Below are 19,740 nucleotides of genomic sequence, written 5' to 3'. Positions count from 1 at the left end.
ATCTAAGTGCTTCAGGGAGGGACATGGGAAAGATAGTAAATAGAAAACAGGATTGGGAGCTGAGAGCAAAGTCCGGGAAGGCTTCCTGAAGGAGATTCAGTAGGGTAATTGATGAAGGTGAGAGTGCTCATCCTTTGGATGTGGTAGGGAAGGGAATCTAGTCTAGTTCTAGTCTAGTATGAACAATATGACTTTAAAAAACCCGGACGTTCTCATAAATGTGACTTCTCTAGACTCTTATCTTCTTTCCCCAGCGAGAGTCTATGAAAATGCCTGCAGCAATCTCGCCAAATACCCATTCTTTTACATACCTTAAAGTCCAACGAATTCAAGTAGCTCGTCTCATTTTTCCATTACTTCTTTCGAGACTTGAAATATGAGAATAACATTACACAAAAGTCTGGCTAGGTAAACTTTTTTTACTAGGATGCAAACCTATTAAACTGTCTAATCACATTGACTATTCGTTTGGTTTTAAATTGGATAGATTTCCATTTACTTTAAACTCTTCTTGGCATTACGTTCCTCCAGAAAAGCAAACAAGTACTGATAGGCATGTTGGCCCTTAATCAATTTCCTCCACTTGTAATATTGTCCATTAAAGATCATCCTGTGCATGCTGATCCAGTTCAGTGAGTTATAGTGCAATGAAGAAGAATTTTCCAATATTCTTTTGCCTCTTCCATCAATATCCCTCTTTTTACAACCTCATCCCATCTCTTCTTAAAAGCCAAGGGCAAAAGGACAAAACTAAATGAATTCCTCCACTAGTCCTTGCTTCTACCTTAGGGTGTTTTTTTTAAAAAAAAACTCTCAGTTGCTTAGGTCTTTTTTAGGGTTCATTCTCTACTGTTTTTTCAGGTTTTTCTTAACAAATTCCCAACTTCTGTTCACTGTTCACTACTAAAAGTAGAGTGATTTCCAGATCCTCAGTGCACTGGTTGATCCATTTTCTCACCTCTTCTTCCCATATGCACCTAACTGGTTATTTGCCAAAAAAAATACATCATCAACTGCCCTTTTAGAACAGGTCATTAACTAATTGGGATTGTCAGGAAATCTTTGTGGCTACTAAGGAATTCTAAGCATTTTCTTTATGGAATCCAAGGGATAGAGGTCAGGCGAAAGGGGGATGTGAGTGGGAAAAGAGGGTGCTCAGAAAGGAAGGAAATTGGGCACAGTGGCTATGCTCTGGGAGACTTGACAGAAGAATCATCTTCTCTCTGTTTCTGGTCTCCCAATCTGTCCTACCTTCCCAACAACCCGGCCTCTTGTCCCTTGTCCTTTGGATTCTGAGTATTTTGGGGGCCAGTTGTATTTTTTTTTTGTCCCGCCGTTTTGGACTGGAAAACAGTACGCTGTCTGAGTCACAGAGCTCTTCTAATGGTCAGTTGCATTTGAGAAAGTGAAACTTTACAAAATGTCTTCTATCCTTCCTGAAGTTGAACATCTGATGTTGAATTTACTGGCTGCCCTGCTATGGTTCTACCCAGCAAGGTGCCTCAGTTGCTAAGATTTGGCACAGACTTTCCAGTGATAACAAAGGGGATGAATTCAGACACTCTGAAACGTACAGCTGAAGTTGGCACTGAGCAAGCTGGAGTCTACCAGCTCTCTGTCCCCATGCCTTTCCTTTTCCTGCCCTCATTCCTGCTGCACAATTCTTCAGTTTTTATATAAATGGTATTTGTTGAGCACTTACTTTGTTCTAGGCACTGTACTAAGTGCTGGGATAGATACTAGCTAATCAGGTTGGACACAATCCGTGTCCCACTTGGGGCTCACAGTCTTAATTCCCAGTTTACAGATGAGGTAACTGAGGCACAGAGAAGTGAAGTGACTTGCCCAAGATCACACAGCAGAAGAGTGGCAGAGCGGGCTTTAGAATTCAGGTCCTTTTGACTCCCAGCCCCATGCTCTATCCCCTAGGCCATGCCGCTTCTCCATTCACTTCTACTGTTTCAGCTGCATCCTGAGCTCGGTTGATGTGCGTGAAGGAGGCTAAACATCCAAAGTCGTCGTGCCTCATGCTTATTGAGACTTTGTGGAACCCAAGGAGTTCCTTGGCTCCATCCCCTTGCCCGGGGCTCTACTGGAGTGACAGGAAATTCATTATTCCATTCATTTTTTGGGGGGACTTTTTTCCTTTCAGGAAAGGTTGTGTATGCAGAGACTACGACGGCACATGCCACGCTGACGGGCTTGCATTATTACCACCAGGATTGGTCTCATGCTGCTGCCTATGTCACCGTGCCCCCTCTGAGACTGGACACGAATACGTCAACCTACCTCATGAGCCTGCTAGCCAAGTAAGGAACTTTGCCTTTTTAACATTTCTGTCAGCCCACAGAAGCAGCGTGGCCTAGTGGATAGAGCACGGGCTTGAGAGTCAGAAATTGCCTGCATTCTCCACCACTTGTCTGCTGCGTGATCTTGGGCAAGTCACTTCACTTCTCTGTGCCTCAGTTACCTCATCTAGAAATTGGAGATTAAGACTGTGAGCCCCATGTGGGACAGTGCTCTGCACACAGTAAGCACTCAATAAATACGATTGACTGACTGACTTGAGCTGTGCCCAACCGGATTGTCTTATATCTACCCCAGCACTTAGTACAGTGCCTGGCACATAGTAAGCACTGAACAGATTCCATAAAAAAAACCTTTTAGGAGTTTATGCCCTAGTAAGAAATAGTGAACCGTGTCCTAAATTAAAATTTAAGGAGAGCTGGAACAAATAAATAGTCAGTGTACTAAATATATTAGGAAATTATGGATGCTTAGTTAACCAACTGAGCTTCCCTCAGACCCACCCAATCTCTCTTCTACTCACTCCCATTCCTGCCTCTTCCCCTTTCCTTCCCCCTCCTACTTTTATCCCCTTTTCTGCCCTCCCTTTCCCCCATTCTTCTACATCCTCTGCCAGTTTCGTTCTTCTTTCTCCTCTCCCTCTCAATCCTCTACTTCCATCTTTCCCTCTCCCATTCTCCCCTCTTCTCCTTCTCACTCTGTTCTAGGCCCTGCCGAGGTGGAGTAGCCTAGACTGACACCCATCTGTGCCAATCATTCAGGAAAGAAAGCAGAATCTTGGTTTCTTCAAGGGGTGTGACCCTCCTCCATTTGGCCAATAGCCCATTTTGCTGAGAAACTGAGCCCCCACTTCCTGAAGCTATGGTGCTTTTGAGGCACAGTTATGCGGAAGAGGAAGCGAAAGGCTAATTGAAGGAATTCCTCCGAGAGAAAGTTAATTTCCATTTCAGTTCCATGCACCACAAAGCCTTTTACCCATAACTCTATGCCTCATATATTTTCTATGTGGTTGGAATGGTTCTCAAGACATTTCTGTGACAAACCGTGGAAAATGCTGATTTGATCCTTACTCCTCAGAGAGATAGTCTAGGTCTCTAACAATTTCTCTTCTCTTTGTATCCCTGACCCTGCCAGAACAGAGGACTTTCAGAGGAGGAAAAAATGATAAAGCATTTCCAAAGCAATTTTTTAATTGTTTGGTCTTCTTGTCATCCATTCTCCTTGGAAAGAGCTCAGTCTTTTTACTGCTCTGTCAGCCATTTTGCTGGAGAACAGCTGGCTTGAGAAATGATATGGCTGATGATTTGCAATCACAAAGATCCTCCCGGCATGAGCGGGTTTGGAGGCAGGGCTGCCTGAAGTGGGTGAGGTGCAGGGCCAGCCATCTCAGCAGTGTCTTCTCGGTTGGCTGTGCATCTTTCCTACCTGGGTGTCCTGCAGAGCAAACTGACCAGTCCACCAGACATCTCCCTGAATGCAGCCCCCAAACTTCCCATACCTTGGGGAGCACAATCCATCGACCAATCAGTGGTATTTATTGAGCACTTACTGTGTGAAGAGGTTTGTACTGCAACAGCACTAGTAATCACATTCCCTGCCCACAGCGAGCAAGCTTACATCCCCATTCTGCTGAAAGGGGTGGGATGAGGAGGCTCCCGAGGTGTTGGGATGGGGCAGAGGTGCCAACCTCTGTTCGCACCCAGGATCAGCCCAGGAAGTTCATGGAGATCTTTGTTATGCAGTCCCAGGCTTGGGAGTGAGAAGATGATGGTTTACAGAGTGAAACTATGTTCTCCTTCAGTTCTTTTGCTCCTTAAACCACTTCCTACCCAAACCATGCCTGGGAGGTATTGGTTCTGGGGTGCAATTCGGCTCTGAGCTCTTTAAAGGGAGAAAGTGGTTTAAGCGGGATGTTTGTTTGTTTTATGGTATTTGTTAAGCGCTTAGTATGTGATACTGTTCTAAGCGCTGGGGTAGATACAAGTCAATTAGGTTGGACGCATGAGGCTCACAGTCTTAAGTAGGAGGAAGATCAGGAGAACTGAGGCACAGAGAAGTTAAGTGACTTGCCCAAGTGTACATGGTAAGCAGATGGCAATGCCGGAATTAGGACCCAGGTCCTCTGGCTCTCAGGCCCGTGCTCATTCCTCTAAACCGTGCTGCTTCTCCCAGCCCCAACCCCGTACTCTGGACTTGGTTCTAATATAGTCTCACCATGTTATGAGCTTGGTTCCTATAACGAGTTCAGAGAGTTTACTGGTTAAAGGGGCTCTCTGATCTCTTTAGCAGGCTTACCAGAAGCTATTTTGGCTCTTGGTGGCAGGGTCACTGATCTGGGATTGGAATGTTAATAGTTGGGATTACTTGAACAAACATGTTTATTCCAGCAACAATTTGAATAAAAGGGGTTGGTAACTCCCTGTAAAAAGAATTGACTAAAGTCATCTACCGTGCCCTCCCTAATGAAGGGTGCTGAACGCAAACCACTGCAGCGGTAGCTCCATAGGAACAAAGATGTGATTTGCAGCAATCAAAGGTATTCCTTGAGCACTTATTGTGTGCAGAGCACTGTACTAAGTGCTTGGGAGAGTACAGTACAACAGAGTCAGTAGACATGTTCCCTGCCCAAAGCCAGCTTGCAGTCTAGAGGGGGAGACAGGCATTAATATAAATAATTTATAATATACACTTTATAGATAGCATGGCATGGTGGATAGAGTGCGGGCTGGGGAGTCAGAAAGTCGTGGGTTCTAATCCGGGATCCACCAATTGTCTGTTGTGTGACCTTTGACAACTCACTTCACTTCCCTGTGTCTCAGTTACCTCATCTATAAAATGGGGATTGAGACTGTGAGCTCCAGTTGGGACAGGGACTTTGTCAGTTTGCTTGTAACCATCCCAGTGCTTAGTATTGTGCCTGGCACATAATAAGCGCTTACCAAACACCGTCATTATTATTACTGTGCATATGATGAAGGTCTCCACAGTGCATAATACAATTAAGTGCCCTCTGTGGGTATTCAGTAAAAATACCCCATAATCTCTCCATCCACTGGGTGAGCAGCAGAGAATCATACTTAACTTGTTCTCTTCCTCCCTGCTTTCAGTGATACTCTGAACATTGTAGCTTCGGACCACCGGCCCTTTACTACCAAGCAAAAGGCCATGGGCAAGGAGGATTTCACTAAGATTCCTCACGGAGTGAGCGGCGTGCAGGACCGAATGAGCGTCATCTGGGAGAGAGGAGTGGTATGTTTCTCACTTCCCTAGTGTCTTTGCTCCTTCAGTGAGCAAGTTCTCAAAGGTTTCAATAGCTCTCAGGACCACAGCTTCTCAACCACAAAATCTCATAAGAGAACTGGGAAGGCAATCGCATTCCTAGGACCGAACAGTTAGCTTTACCTGTATTGAATGCCGCAGACTCCGTCCCTATGAACACAACTGACTGCTCTCTTGATAGACCATGGCCAGCAAAAGAGCATTTGGCCCAAAACGGCAACTTCCCAGCAATTTTATGGTCCCGTTTAAACAAAGCGAAAGGGAATTTAGCTAGGGAGAGGGAGACAGTATTTGAGTATGCAGCCCTATTGATTCTGTAATCATCACTCTTCAATACCCTGAGGAGATTCAAAAAAAGTATCCAAAAAAAAGGAAACTAAAGGGGAACTGGGATGGAGTTAAGGAAGATAATTCTGTGGCCCTGGGTTGGCCGTTCCAGCACTAGAGAGCAGACAGGGTGATGAGTTACCACTTAGAGACATGAGCCTTCACAGGTTCCCTTTCTGATTGCGATCTGCAGGTTGGAGGAAAGATGGATGAAAACCGCTTTGTAGCCGTCACTAGTTCGAATGCAGCGAAGATTCACAACCTGTATCCCCGGAAGGGACGCATCATCCCCGGAGCCGATGCCGACGTGGTGGTCTGGGATCCGGAAGCGACAAAGTAAAGACAGTGGCCAGTCATTGGGGTCTGAGGAGCTTGAAACTGGGAGGAAGTTGTTAGACACCTCATGGGCCATAGCTCCAAATCTAAATTTCATAATCAACAGTCTCGAGGGCCTTGGGATGCCCAGAGTTTAGGCTTTGGGTTGTTCGTGTCTTGGAACTAGAATGGTGTAGTGGTCCAGCCCAGGTGTAGCTCTGTGCATTATTGATTAAAAGACCTGGCTGGCGGATGCTGCTCTGAATAACAAATTGTCACAGTTGTCACAGTTGTCACAATTGTCATTAGTCTTCTGCATGTGCTACTTTGGCATTCTTGTCATCTCAGGAACAAAGCCCTAAGCCCCAACCCTAACTGTGGCCATAACTTTAGGCTGTAGTCCTAGCCTGAATGAGTTTTTTGGTGATTGAAATTGTTGGCAGGCTGATTTCAATTTTTGGAGACGACAACAATTGGATTTTACTTTAAGGAGATCTGTCTTTCTGTCCTTTTGGCATTCCTTCCATGACCCCTCTACTCTCCCCGTTGGTCTGCAACGTTCAAAAACTGTCTTCAGTTCCTTTGGTTTTTCGATGGGGCTGCTGGGCAACAACCCTCCACGTAGAGCACCCAGTCTCCCTCGGGTCCCTTGGTTTGGCTTGGCTGTACTCTTATTTGCCTGACTCTTAACTAAATCTCTCTTCTCCCCACCTAGGACCATCTCAGCCAGCACCCAGGTGCAAGGGGGAGACATAAACCTGTATGAGAACATGCGCTGCCACGGGGTCCCTCTAGTCACTATCAGCCGCGGAAGAGTCGTGTACGAGAACGGCGTCTTCATGTGTGCCGAGGGGTCAGGCAAATTCTGTCCACTTCGGTCCTTCCCAGACTCTGTGTACAAGAAGCTAGTCCAGAGAGAGAAGGTAAGAGAGAAGGAACCCAAGCCTGGGCCGTACGGGGAGAACAAGTGGTCACTGGAATGCCTTGTGCGACTTCCCCGAAGCTGAAAGGTCCTCCCAATCCTCTCAGTGAAAACTCTCAACTCTCCCAAGCGGGGGGACACCTTGACCATACTTTCTCATAAGCCACTCAGGATATAGAAGAAATAGCTCTTGAACCCACCCCCCAAATAGTGGAAATAGAGGGAAGGTCTCCCAAACTCCTGCAATTCTCTTGGGCCCCAGTACCCTGCCTTCTGGGAAGGGGCTAAATTGTGAAATCCCAGCAGGACCAGGCAACTGGAAACAGCTGCTGCCACCTCGAGTGAGATTCCTGTAATCCTTCAGCACCGAGATTTCCTGACTGTATTTAGGTTCCACTTTTTGCCCAAGTGTTGATTTCTTCAAACACTCTTGTGAGTGTGTGTGAGGGGATTGATTTCCTCCAGTAATCTTGTGAGGGTGTGTGAGGAGATTCCCTGCCATGGTGATCTTAAAGAAGGCAGGCAGGGTGAAGCAGAAGGACATCCCGTGGACCCTTGGAAACAGCACAGGGCTGCTGCTCCCTGCAGTTGCTGAGAACGACCCAGAGTAGATAAAATGGAGCCGGTTAGAATGATGGCATCCCCTGGGTGTCACTCTGGCCTCAGATTCTTGAGGCCTTCCTCAGAGGGGGGCATTCCCCAGCAAGTGACTGCAAGAAGGGACTCTCACAGAAGACCGTGCAGTCCCAAATGAGGGACCCATTTCCTACTTTTTGGGAGAAGCCCTGGGGTTTCTTTTTCTCTTCTTTTTCTCTCCCCAAAAAGCATCCTCCTCCTCCACCTCCTGAGGTATTAGCCTTAGATCGCAGGACTTTCCTTTAGGACTCTTCCCCAGGTTGGAGCAAAATTCCTCTTGTTATTAAGCCCATATCAAATTCCAATTGCTACATGTAATAAACTATGATTTTTTTACAGTTCAGTGTGGGAGAGACTAATCCATTGTTTGCTTTCAAGAGAAAGGTCCAGAGACTTCTAATGTCCCTGCTTCTGGATCAGCCACCATGTAGATGGATCCCCTCAGCCACAGAAGACCTAATAGTTACCAGGCCCAAGAGTCCTAGCCCAATCACTGACAGGCCTATTTGATGAAAGAGCTGCTTAAAAGCAACCTATCCCTTCTCATCCTGGCTTCTTCCTCCGCTCACGTCCTGGGTGACGGGTAGAGGGAGAAGATACGAAATGTGTTCTTTGTAGCTTTGTTCAATGCAGGGGGTGTGAAGCAGGGCTATAATTGATTTCTCTATACTGTGGGAGATCAAATAGAAACATGTTAGCAGCCCAGTTTTCCAGCTTGTTTGACTAACTGGACTTGGCTAGCTCTGTTTTGTTGAAAGTCAGGGTACCACAGCCCACTCATTGCTCCTTCATGCCCACACTTGCTTCTCAGGATAGTATTTTCTGTGTATTCATGAATCATCCTCCTCCTCCTCTTCCTCCTCTCCTTTCTGCTTCTGCTTCTGTTTTATTTCTCTGTCTATAAAACTGTCTTCACTTATGAAAGGGCTCTTTAACTCACCCTTTTCTTGACTCCATCTGCCACAGAATGTTTCTGATGAGGCTATCGATGATCCTGATTCTAGCACTGAAAACAGCATCTTCAGACAGATACGTTCTTTGGAGATCATATGATTCATTTCTTCATCCCCTTTGTCCCTCGCTAGTTGTCAGAGGCCCCTGGCTACAATCCTCCTCTTAAAAATCTCCAGGAAAGGAGATTCTGCAACTTTCCTCAGTAACTTGCTCCAGTGTGTCTCCAGTGACCTTACAACCATATGGTCTTCCTCTTAATTTGCAGTATCATTCTTGCTGTATTACCTTGTTCTTTCTTTGGGGAAGATGAATAGTAATAATAATAATAATAATGTTTATTCAACACTTACTGTGTACCAGACACCCTAATGTTCAGGGGTAGGGTATATAAAAAATAATTAGATAAGTTGCATTCACGATCCTCTGGTCTAAGGGATAGAGAGAACAGGTATTTCATCCCATTATACAGATGAAGAAAGCGGGCCACAGAGAAGTTAAGAGAGCAGGTTGGTGGTCAGTCCAGGACTAGAACCCGGGTCTCCCGACTCCCAATCCCATGTCTATAGACTAAAATCTATGGCCACTCAGATCTGCCAGAACACATGTTTTCACTCTGCGTTTTGGATAGAACATGGCTGCAGAACGTGGCAGCGTTCTTCTGAAATCCCAAACCTGTGTGGATGAAGCGCCACTTGGCATCAGAAGAAATGCGTATGCACGTACACGCCAGCCACGTTGGACCCCGGATGAGTACTTCAACCCAAGTGTTCCTAAATCTGTGTTCTACCCGGGGTTCTGCAACTACACCCCCCCAAATGAAAGGAGAACTGGATGTACATGTTTTCTTAAACCAACTTACCATCTAGGATCAAAATTAGCCCTCCCCTCTGCAGTCCACCCTTCAGTTTGTTGCCCAGATCCTTTTTCTAAAAATTCATTTTGAACACAGCTCTCTATTCCTCCCAAACCTCCAAAGGTTGGACATTTATCTCCGCATGAAGCTGAAAATAGTGGCCATTGTCTTCAAGGCATTAATTCCATCAGCTCACATGAGCACTCTTCTCCCACCACATCCCAGCTCGCATTCTTCATTCCTTTCAAGCTCACCTTCTCACTGTGCCTCGTTCTCGGCTCCCACCTGAAGAGAGCCTTGTCAACCTTTTCTACTCTGACTTTTCACCAGGTTTTTCAAACAGTCAGGCACAGTCCAGAGCCCCGGGAGGAGTAAGAAGGAAAGCACTAGACCGTCAGGGTACAACCCAACTTCCCTGAGCCACAGGAAAGCCTTTTGCTAAGCATGTACTTTCTCCCCTTTCCCCTGCACTTTGCCTTCCTACATGTGCTGCTTGATTCAGAAAGCGCGGGTGCATGTAAAGATGTGCTTGCGTGTGGGTCCGTGCCCTGGAATGGCAGTTTCCTTGCTTAGCCAAACTAGGAATAAGCTGCCCTTAGTGCTCTCTGGGCCATTGCCTGAGCCTCAGCTTGATGGCATAGTGGAAAGAGCATGGGCCTGGGAGTCAGAAGACCAGGTTTCTAATCCTGGCCCTGCTACTTGTCTGCAGTCTGACCTTGGGGAAGTCATTTAACTTCCCCGTGGCTCCGTTTTCTCATCTGTAAAATGGAATTAAGACCATGGGCCTCATGTGGGACAGGAACTGTGTCCAACTCAATCATCTTGTATCTACCCCAGAGCTTAGTACAGTTCCTGGCACATAGTAAGTGCTTAATACAGTTATTATTATTGTTGTTGTTGTTCATTAATACTGAATGTGATTCATTAATCCCAGCCAACCCAGTGGAGGCTTCAGGGACTCAAAAGACTTAAGAGAAGCATTCCTGGTGGGTTTGAGGGTGGGAAAATTATCTGACAGGGCATTGAAAGATGAACCCTCAGCCCCCTCCAATAAGGAAATCTCTTTTCCTTTCTCCCCCTCCACTCATCAGAAAAATAGCCTGGTCTAGTGGAAAGAGCATGGGTCTGGGAGTCAGAGGATTGGATTCTAATACCAGCTCTGCCAGTTGCTTGCCGTGTGACGTTGGACAAGTCACTTTTCTGTGCCTCAGTTCCTCAACTGTAATATGGGGATTAAACACCTGTTCTCCCTCCTATTTAGACTGTGAGCCCCATGTGGGGCAGGAACTGCATCTGACCTAATTAATTTGTGCCTACCTTAGTGCTCAGAAAGTATTTGACACATACTAAGCGCTTAACAAATACCATAAAAAGAAAACATTACCAGTTTGCAGCCCTTTTCCACAAAAGCCCCCTCTAAGCCTTATGGAGGTTGTATGATGACCTGATGACATTCTCCCCCTAGATAGCTAAGCCCCAGTTTTTTGTGCTTCCCAGGACTGATCGAGGAAATGAAAACTAGGTTGGGGCTCCAGACAACTTAGAAACTAATGGATGTGACCTCATTGATCTTGTCTAAAAATAATCCTGTGCCAAATTAGTCTAATTAATGGCAGGAGTTCATGGTTTGAGAGGCCTCGAGGAGAATGCTCCTTTCTTGTGCCCTTAAACCAGAACTGGAGAAAGGCTTTAAGAGTCCCCAACCTCTCCCTTGCATCTCCAGGCACCATTAAAGATGAGCAGGGAGCCCCCAATCTCTCCTCCCACAGGGGCTGCAGCTGCTGGATCTCAAACTCCCTGTTGCCAGAGAGGAACTTTGCACTCCTCCTTGTGAGGTCACTGTCACATAGTTGGCCTGCTTGGATGTGTCTGAGCATTAAAGACCGACTGGGTCAGAGCTGTTGAAAGTCCGATGCTCCCTATAGCAACCTGTCTATTCTAAAACCATTCGTTTTTCCAAGGACAGAGCCTTTCAGATGCTTCATGACCGGCTTAAACCAGTGGTTCCCAAACTCTTGTAAATGGAATACACTAAACCCCTCCTCCCCAAATATCATTAGATTTAGATTTAATTAAATAGGAAAACAAATTTCTGGTTCTTGCTGTTTTCAAAGCTGCATATTAAAAAACGCCCCCTCCCCCCCAAAAAAAGAAATGTGCACAGAAAGGAAATAAACACATTCAACTCAGTAAACAATCCCTGAATTTCTTTGTTCCTCTTACTTGAAGCCTTGTGGATTTGATGGAGATTTGCAGGTGTCTAGATGCACTCCACATTTGTACTTCAAGCAGAATCCATCCATCAGTTAGTCAGTCATATTTATTGAGCACTTACTGTGTGCAGAGTATTGTACTAAATTTTTGGGAGAATTGGTAGACAGGTTCCCTTCCCACAGAGAGTTTAGAGACTTGCCGGGGGGACAGGTATTAAATAAATTACGGAAATTTACATAAATGCAGTGGGGCTGAGGGAGAGGTGAATTAAGGGTACAAATCCAAGTAAATCCAAATCCAAGACCCAGCCCTTCTCTTGTCAATTTTAAAGTGCTACATATAGAAACAGCAACTCCTCAAATCCCTCACAAATCCATGGTAATGTGATGGCAAATATCGGCATCCGATAAAGCCAGTAAAGCTTATGTGCATCTGACAGATTCTGGGGTGCATTTTCAAGCTTCTCTGAAAAGAAGTCTCTTCCCCAGTCAGATTGTTTTCGTTCACTCCCTAATTAATGCCAGGCACCTCCCACAGCATTCTTACCTCTCAGAAGTAAACAGAGTGAAACAACACTCCATAAAATAATATTTTAATATAGTTAAAGTTTAACAGATCCAGTAGGTCATCCCATGAGTTTTACTTGCACTGCAACCAGGGAAAGCAGATAAGCCTGATATTAATAAAACACATCTCTGATCATTTATATGATCGGAACAACTTTATGTTCAAATATTTCATTTAGGGATAAATCCTATTTTCTCATCCTACCTCATGGCAAATAGCCTGAATTACTTGAAATTAGTATTTTCTCCAGTGGTGTCCTTCTTCCCTTAAGAGAATTGTGTTCTCTGAGTAAATTTAATTGGTCATCGGTCTGTTGAGGTCTGGCCGTGAGAAGAAAACCTCACCACCTTTGCTTTGTCATTCTCCATCTTAATCAGTCATGCCTATTGGTCAGCTGTGTGACTGTGGGCAAGTCACTTAACTTCTCTGTGCCTCAGTTACCTCATCTGCAAAATGGGGATGAAGACTATGAGCCTCACGTGGGACAACCTGATTACCTTGTATCTACCCCAGTGCTTAGAACAGTGCTCTGCACGTAGGGCTTAACAAATACCAACATTATTATTGATTTTTACCTTCACCAAGATATCTAAATATTTCTGTCCTTCCATCATCGACGAAGTGGACAGGTATGTCCAGGAATTCCTGCGGTCCCTGAAACAGAGAGCAGGGATGAGAACCTATGGGCACCACCTCTCAGGATTCGGAGGGCTCGAACTCACTGAAACACATTTCTCAGAATTCCTTAAATTGTGTGGGGTGGGACCCAGTCAAAAGGCACAGTTATATTGGGATGCGGCCAACCTCGTCTGACTCCAAGCTCATAGCCTTGAGTAAAGAGCATCCTGATGTCGAAACCCAGGAAATACCAAACCCGTCCCTCCTTGATTTTCAGTGGTACTCCACAGGCCTCAGGGAATAACAGCGTTGACATGGGAGAATTCCCCCAAGCCCCAAAGTGGCTCTGGGGTCCTCCAGAACAAGTCTGGAATTTCCGCTTCACTTGGACTCTCCCTAAAACTGCCCCAGTTCCCGGAAGATCTCTGGACTGGGAGGGACCAGCACGGCCTAGAGGGGAATCCCGCCTTCATGTCCCCCAGGGCCACTGCTGACCCATGGCAAATTAGGGGATTCTGGTCTTCCCCAGAGCTGGCCCCCGGGTCCAGAGGCCTGAGCTAATGTCAGGCTGCTGGGTAATGGGCCATCAGGAGTTTCTGGCTGACGGCAGATGGTCGGCCACATGCCGGAGGCTCCGGGCAGCAAACGTTGCGATGAAATTTGCAGGGAAGAGCCAACCACTGAGGCTATCCTCATGAGGAAGCCCCAAGTCTACTTGCTTGGCTCTGATGGCATCTTCTTTTTTTTTTTCTCTTCCCTTTACTAGAGCTTAAAGATAAAGGGAGTGGACCGCACTCCCTACCTAGGGGATGTGGCTGTGGTTGTGCATGCTGGGAAAAAAGAGATGGGAACTCCACTTGCAGACACCCCCACCCGGCCTGTCACCCGACACGGGGGCATGAGGGACCTTCACGAGTCCAGCTTCAGCCTGTCTGGTAAGAGCAGGGGCGGCCGCAGTGCAGACACCAGCGCCTCGGCTCCGGAGGGATGGGGGGTGGGACAGAGGAGGGGAGAGGGGAAAGGAAGAGGAAAAGTTCACTCAACAATAATGGTAGGAAGTCAAATTTGCGTCTGTTCTCTTTCCCTTTCTCCCCCTCCCCTCCACCCCGAGAAAGAGTGTTTTTTTTAGATTGACATGTGTGGTACTGTAAGGCTGTATCAATCAAATTATAGTATTCAGTGAGCACTTAATGTGTGCAGAGCACTCTCCTGGGTGCTTGGCAGAGTCCAATAAAAATAAAGGACACGATCTTTGCCCTCATGCTTAGAGTTTGCAATCTAAGGGGAAAGACAGACATAAAATCTATTACAATTAAGAGAATAAAGAGAATGGGAAGATAGATAAGTGACTAAAAAAGTGCTTAAATAGTGGTGCTGCTGGAGGCTGTGATAAATATTTAAGAAATTCTGAGAGGCAACCTGTGGAGGATGCTCTTCTAAATACACCGAGGGGCTTTCATAGATCTCACTTTTTCGACAATATCAGATTGTATTAGCCTCTGCCTGGATTATGGTCAACAAATCTACTCCTTTTCCATGTCTTTCTCCTCAGTGTCTTGCTCCTCCTGTACTTGTCTCTCTCCTTCTCCTCTCTGTCTTTTCCTCTCTCCTCTTTTCTCTGTCTTTTCTTCTCTTTCCTCTAATGCTCTCCTGCTCTCTCTCTGGCTCTCTTTCACACTCTCTCTCCCCCTCTCCTCTCCTTTCCTCACAAGTCTTTTCTTGCATTCCAGCATTTGAAAAGCCTGTTTATGTCCTGAAAGACTCCAAATCAACTCCTAACATCTCTGATAATATCTTGGGGATTCTGGGCATCCATCTTCACCTCCTTCCCATTCCCTCTTCACCTTTAGGCCCCGCTGCTTCTCTGCCTCTGGCTCGCCTGCTGTCTTTGAGGCCTTTCGCTTCAGCTCCACCGCCTATATACCACTTTCTCCCGTTACCATTTCCCTCTTCCTCTGCTAATCCCATCCTCCCCTTTGGTTCCTCCTCCTCCTTCCTCTCACACCAGACGCTTCAGGTCTGGCTACTCTTCTCATGGAATCATCAGAAACCCTGAAGTGTTTTTACTTCAAGCTGAACTAAAAGACTCTGAAGTTTCAGTTTATTTCTTTATCTTTAGCCTGTCATCACCATGTCCTCAGCTTTTTAGTGGTCCTGGATCCTTGGAGTCCCCCGTCCAAATTCCCACTCTAGAATCATCCCCTCCCCTGGAAATGGAATTCTTTTGCACTTCCTGCCTAGGGTTGGGGCCAGGGAACTTGGTTCTCCTTATTTTGTTTGGAGACTTGAACACAGAGAATGGGCCGTAGGCTTCTTTCACTACTGTTGATGTTAACCCCCTGCCTCTGCTGCTAATTTGTACTTCTGACTCCTACATTCACAGTCTGGCCAGGCCGGAAACTCCAGGGGGTTGATTCCCTGTCTTCTCTTTGCCCCCTCCCTGCCTGCCAGCACCTCCCAAATCATCTTTCTTTCCATAAAAGTGCCAAAAGTCCCTTCTGTCATAGACCACCACTTCCCCACGCTGAACTGATTGGGCCTTTCTGTCCCCTCCCCATTAACTCCTGCACCACCCATAACCACCAGGGCCTCCCTCAGAGAACTCAGGGCAAAGACGTGCTCGTGTCAGAGGTTGGAGACGAGATGGTCTCTCCCAGCCCTCTGCCCTCTGTATCGTGTCAAACTAACCCTGTGTCAGAGGTTCCGGGGGCCACCTTACTGGCCCCTCTGGCTACCCGAGCCCTTTGGACTGGCTCTTGGGATTTCCGCATGTAGAATTTGGAAAATTTCCCTTTGATCTCCACTAAGACCCCTAGGAAGGAGAGAGATCTGGAGCCCCCCCCGGAGCCCACATTCACCCAGAGCAGGCCCTGGCCGCCCTCTGTCTCCGGTGGATCCAGCGGATCTCTTCCCCGATGGGGTCTGGGTGGACCCCGGACAGGTCTGTGCCCCGCTCACCTCTTTCTCTCCTTCCTCCTCCAGGTTCTCAGATCGATGACCACGTTCCAAAGCGAGCCTCGGCTCGGATTCTCGCTCCCCCCGGAGGCAGGTCGAGCGGCATTTGGTAAAAGCACCGACGACCAACCCCCCAATTAAGGATGCAGCGGCAGCCAGCCCAACTCTTGGCCGCCCCCTCACCACCCGGCACCCCAGGGAGGCTGGGCCAAGCGGCATCCTACCTACCACCTGGGGGCCTGGGGGGTGGGGGTCGGGGGGTGGCACACGGAACACTCGGGACCACTAAACCTGTCTTGCACACGTCACTCTCTGTGCTTTGAGCCAACCCGAACGAGCATTGGGAAATGCCACTCCCCGGGCCGTAGCCCCTTCTTTTCCCGGCCTCGGCGGGCTGCGTCGGTGAGATGGGGGGGCCCTGGCCTGTGCCCGGACCCCGGAGCCCAAGGAGCAGCCTGTCCTTTCCTCTCCTGCTTGCCCTGAGTTTTCTGCTCTGTGTGAGGGTGAGCTTGAGCCTGCTGCTCCCTGGCCTGACCCACCTAGCCAAGGCACATTCACAAAACAAAAGAACACTCTGCCCTTCGCCCCACCCTCACCCTCTACTTCCACCTCCCTCCCCTCCCCGAGCCCCCCAGTCCCATTTCCCGGGCCTCCCGACACCCGTCCGGCTTCCCGCCGGGGTAGAGGTGGGCCCTGGGCAGGTCGGGGACATTATGCAGTTTAAACCCACCGAGCCCCCTGCCAGCTTCATTTCCTCTTCCCCTCCTGACAGTAACCTTCCTGCCCCCGTTGAGAACAAGCGTCCAAAGCGCTTAGAGCTGGTACAGACGTGGGGCCGTGTGCCGCGCACGTGTAAATGATTTCGTTTTGCACGTTTGGTTTGAGCAGTGGTTTGGTTTGAGTTGTTTGTGCATCATGTGAAGAAACGGTGCTTTGTGTCACTAGCGATAGGATAGAAAATGGGGATAGATATATGGTCCTTAAGAGATGCTGTAAGTAACACTGACCAAAGGGGTAAAGCAGGTGTGAGCTACTGGGGGTACAGTGGGCCAACCAGATCCCCTCTCCTCCCGTCCCCTACACTGGGCCTCTTGTCTAGTTCCAGAGCTTTAAGAGGTACAGCTCTTTTTCCCCAGGCTGGAGAGGGGCCTTTTCCCAGGCCTTTCTCCTTCCACAGACCAAATGCAAGTAACCAGGTCCCATTATCTCCTGCCCAGGGTAAGTTTTAGCGGCTGTAACTGGATGGAGGGTGGGGACCTGGAAAGGGAGATGAACAACCCCTTGGTCCAGGCTTCCCATCACCCTCCTCTGCTGGTTCTTCTGCGTGCCGACTTACTGGCTGGATCCCTGCTTCCGAGCCAAGCCCTTCCACCTCTGTGATTGTTAGGATGCCCTCACTCCTGCCCAGGGAGGAAAAGAGAAGATGGACAAGGAGGCAGGAGAGAGAAAAAGGAAGGAGAGACTCCTGCAGAGCTCTAAGACAGCCAAGACAGAGTCCATCTGCCGTTTAAGTCCATCTGCCTCCGGCTGTCGGCCTCCTGTTGAGGCCTCATCAGGCCTCCTGTAGGGCTAGGCGGGGAAAATGTTTTATTTTAGGACTCAGACTGCCCTGTTTTCTCCCTCCCCCGGGGGTGGGCATAGCTACTGGATCCCTCCTGACCTATATATCTGCCCCGGTAGAATCCAGAAAACACACAGAGCCTCGGGGACCTCCTCTATCGGCTGGATTGGCTACAACTGTGGGATGGCTGTTCCATCGGGCAGTCCGAGGGAGATGGGGAGGCTCCTCAGTATATCTTCTCCTCCTTCCTTTGTTACTTTCTTCCCCGGCGACACTGTTCCAACCTCCGTACGCCACCGCTTGAACCAGTCCTCCCAAGCCCAGAGTTCCCGGGCAGCGTGATGCTCCCCAAACTGTTTACACACGGGCTTCCAAGCTGTTGAGAGAGCTCGGCGCCACTGCCTTACCACCCGGTTGCCGGAACTCCCCAGGAAGCCCTGGCTCTCTGCCCCAGCTCGGGGGAGGAGAAACGAGGGCGGCTTCTTGCCACTGATCCCACCCGACCTCCGAATCGTCCCACTCTCTAGTCAGGATTCTGTCTGTCCCCTTAGGGCACGACTGTTTTCTCTCCTTCACGTCTCCATGCCGACGAACCAAGATTCCTGTTGGGCCTGCGGCCTGCAGGACTTGGGAGGCTTGGCCCGTGGTTTGAACTTCCAAAAGTTACTCCCTAGGAATCCCTGTTCCCTCCGACCACAAGCACTGTCACCCCGACTCCCCTCCGGCTCCACAGTAGGTCTTGGGCCCGGGGCCAGAGAGCAGGGTGGAGGCAGGCGACGGAGCAGGGGAGACCAACCGTTGGTCGGCTCTGCTCCTCACAGTTCTTGAGGTCTCACCGTGGGGTGGAGCCCCCCCCAAACCTCTGCCTTGGAGAAGAGGCTCCCCGCCGCGCCTGAGGTGGGAAGGATCCGCCTGGTGGCCCCTTCCCCCTCCTGACCTCTGCTCGGGGCTTCCAAGCTGGCAAACGAGAGCAGGTCGGGGAGGAGAAGACGACCGCTCTCAGGCTGGAGGAACTAGGGGTCGACAGAAGTGGCCAGCCGCACCACCGCCAATCTCCCTGCCCCCAAAAGGTCCCCCTCACAAGTCCCCGGAGCTGGTCCCGTGCCCGTCTCCCCCGCCTCCGGCGGTGGCGACGGGAAGGGGCTCCGATTGCATGGAATGCAGCTCTCAAACTGGTCTTGTATTTACTGGATTAAATGCTGTTTTTCTTGCCTTAGCTGCTCTCTAGGTTTGTGGGGTTTTGTTTTGGGAACGTCGTGCTACCGTGTGTGTGTGTGTTTAGTGCTAGGCGTCCACAGTAGGTCTCTGTCGAGTCTGTACCGGGATGAGGGCGGCTTTTCGGACACTGACCCAGACACCACCAGGACCGAACTTGAAACCAAAACCTTCCTCCAGCAGCAGAAGCGGCAGGCGGGGTCGGGGGTCGGGATGGAACCGACCCAGGCCCCCACATGCGTCTACGGGACTTCCCCGCGCCTCCGTTGATGTTATGGTGCTAAGACCGTGTCAGCCCCGAGATGACACACTTTCCTGTGCTTTAACCACCTGTTTCAGACAGAAAAAAAAAATCACCCCGACACGTTGTGTTTTGGTGCAGGTTTGTATTAAACTGTAGCTATTCTCACCTGGCCTCAGTTGTGTTTCTTTCAGGGCCGGGAGATTTCCAAAGTTATGTCTGGAGTTTTTCCTTTCCTGAGACTAGGAGTTAGGTCTGCCCCCCAACGGGTGGGCTTCATCTGATCAAGAAAATGGATTCATTCCTAATCACAAGCCTGTCCCTCCTAATCGACCTATCGGTCATATTTAACTGAGTGCCTACTGTGTCCAGAGCACTCAGAACTGAGCACTTGGGAGAGTAAAGTATAACAGATCTGGTAGACGTGTTCCCTGTCCACAGTGAGCTCAGTCTCCCCACTCCCTAGGCTGCTTTATCCTTCCCTGCCTTGCCCTGTTTTATGAAGAGTGGCCTTTCCTTGGGGTCTGAAGGGGCACCCCTCCCAGATCTTCCTGGGCAGGGGAGAGACCCAAGGTGGCCCAGGGGTAAGGGTAAGGGAGACTGGTGAATGGAGAGTTCCCTGGACAGCCCCTCAAACAGCCTTGTGGCGGCCCTGAAGGAATCCATTAGCCAATGGGCCCTCTTCTCCAGAACGTAGCGTTTCAGGCAGTGCAGTCACGGAAACAGCGGAGCTCTAACTGGACTGGGGTGGCCACAGCTATGCTGTTGTCCGTTTA

The 19,740-nt window shown here is 48.7% G+C and overlaps 1 protein-coding gene across 3 annotated transcripts in view; it reads left to right on the top strand.

Moving 5' to 3' along the window:
- DPYSL5 (dihydropyrimidinase like 5) overlaps window positions 1-19,132 on the top strand; it is a 70,758-nt gene extending 51,626 nt beyond the window's left edge. For 2 of the 3 annotated variants that reach the window (XM_007666735.4, XM_001509677.5), the window contains exons 8-13: window positions 2,153-2,309; window positions 5,415-5,556; window positions 6,107-6,249; window positions 6,944-7,151; window positions 13,759-13,927; window positions 15,975-19,132. In XM_007666735.4, coding sequence (XP_007664925.1) covers window positions 2,153-2,309; window positions 5,415-5,556; window positions 6,107-6,249; window positions 6,944-7,151; window positions 13,759-13,927; window positions 15,975-16,060 — 905 coding nt within the window. In that variant the 3' untranslated portion in view covers window positions 16,061-19,132. The remainder of the gene's footprint in view (window positions 1-2,152; window positions 2,310-5,414; window positions 5,557-6,106; window positions 6,250-6,943; window positions 7,152-13,758; window positions 13,928-15,974) is intronic. The other variant, XM_007666736.3, reaches the window with a different exon arrangement.
- Window positions 19,133-19,740: the final 608 nt, after the last annotated feature.

The sequence above is a fragment of the Ornithorhynchus anatinus genome, chromosome 9 (genome assembly GCF_004115215.2).
Source record: "Ornithorhynchus anatinus isolate Pmale09 chromosome 9, mOrnAna1.pri.v4, whole genome shotgun sequence".
Taxonomy (NCBI): Eukaryota; Metazoa; Chordata; class Mammalia; order Monotremata; family Ornithorhynchidae; genus Ornithorhynchus; species Ornithorhynchus anatinus.
Note: the sequence above shows the minus strand (reverse complement) of the source record. Positions and strands in the feature narration are given on the sequence as shown.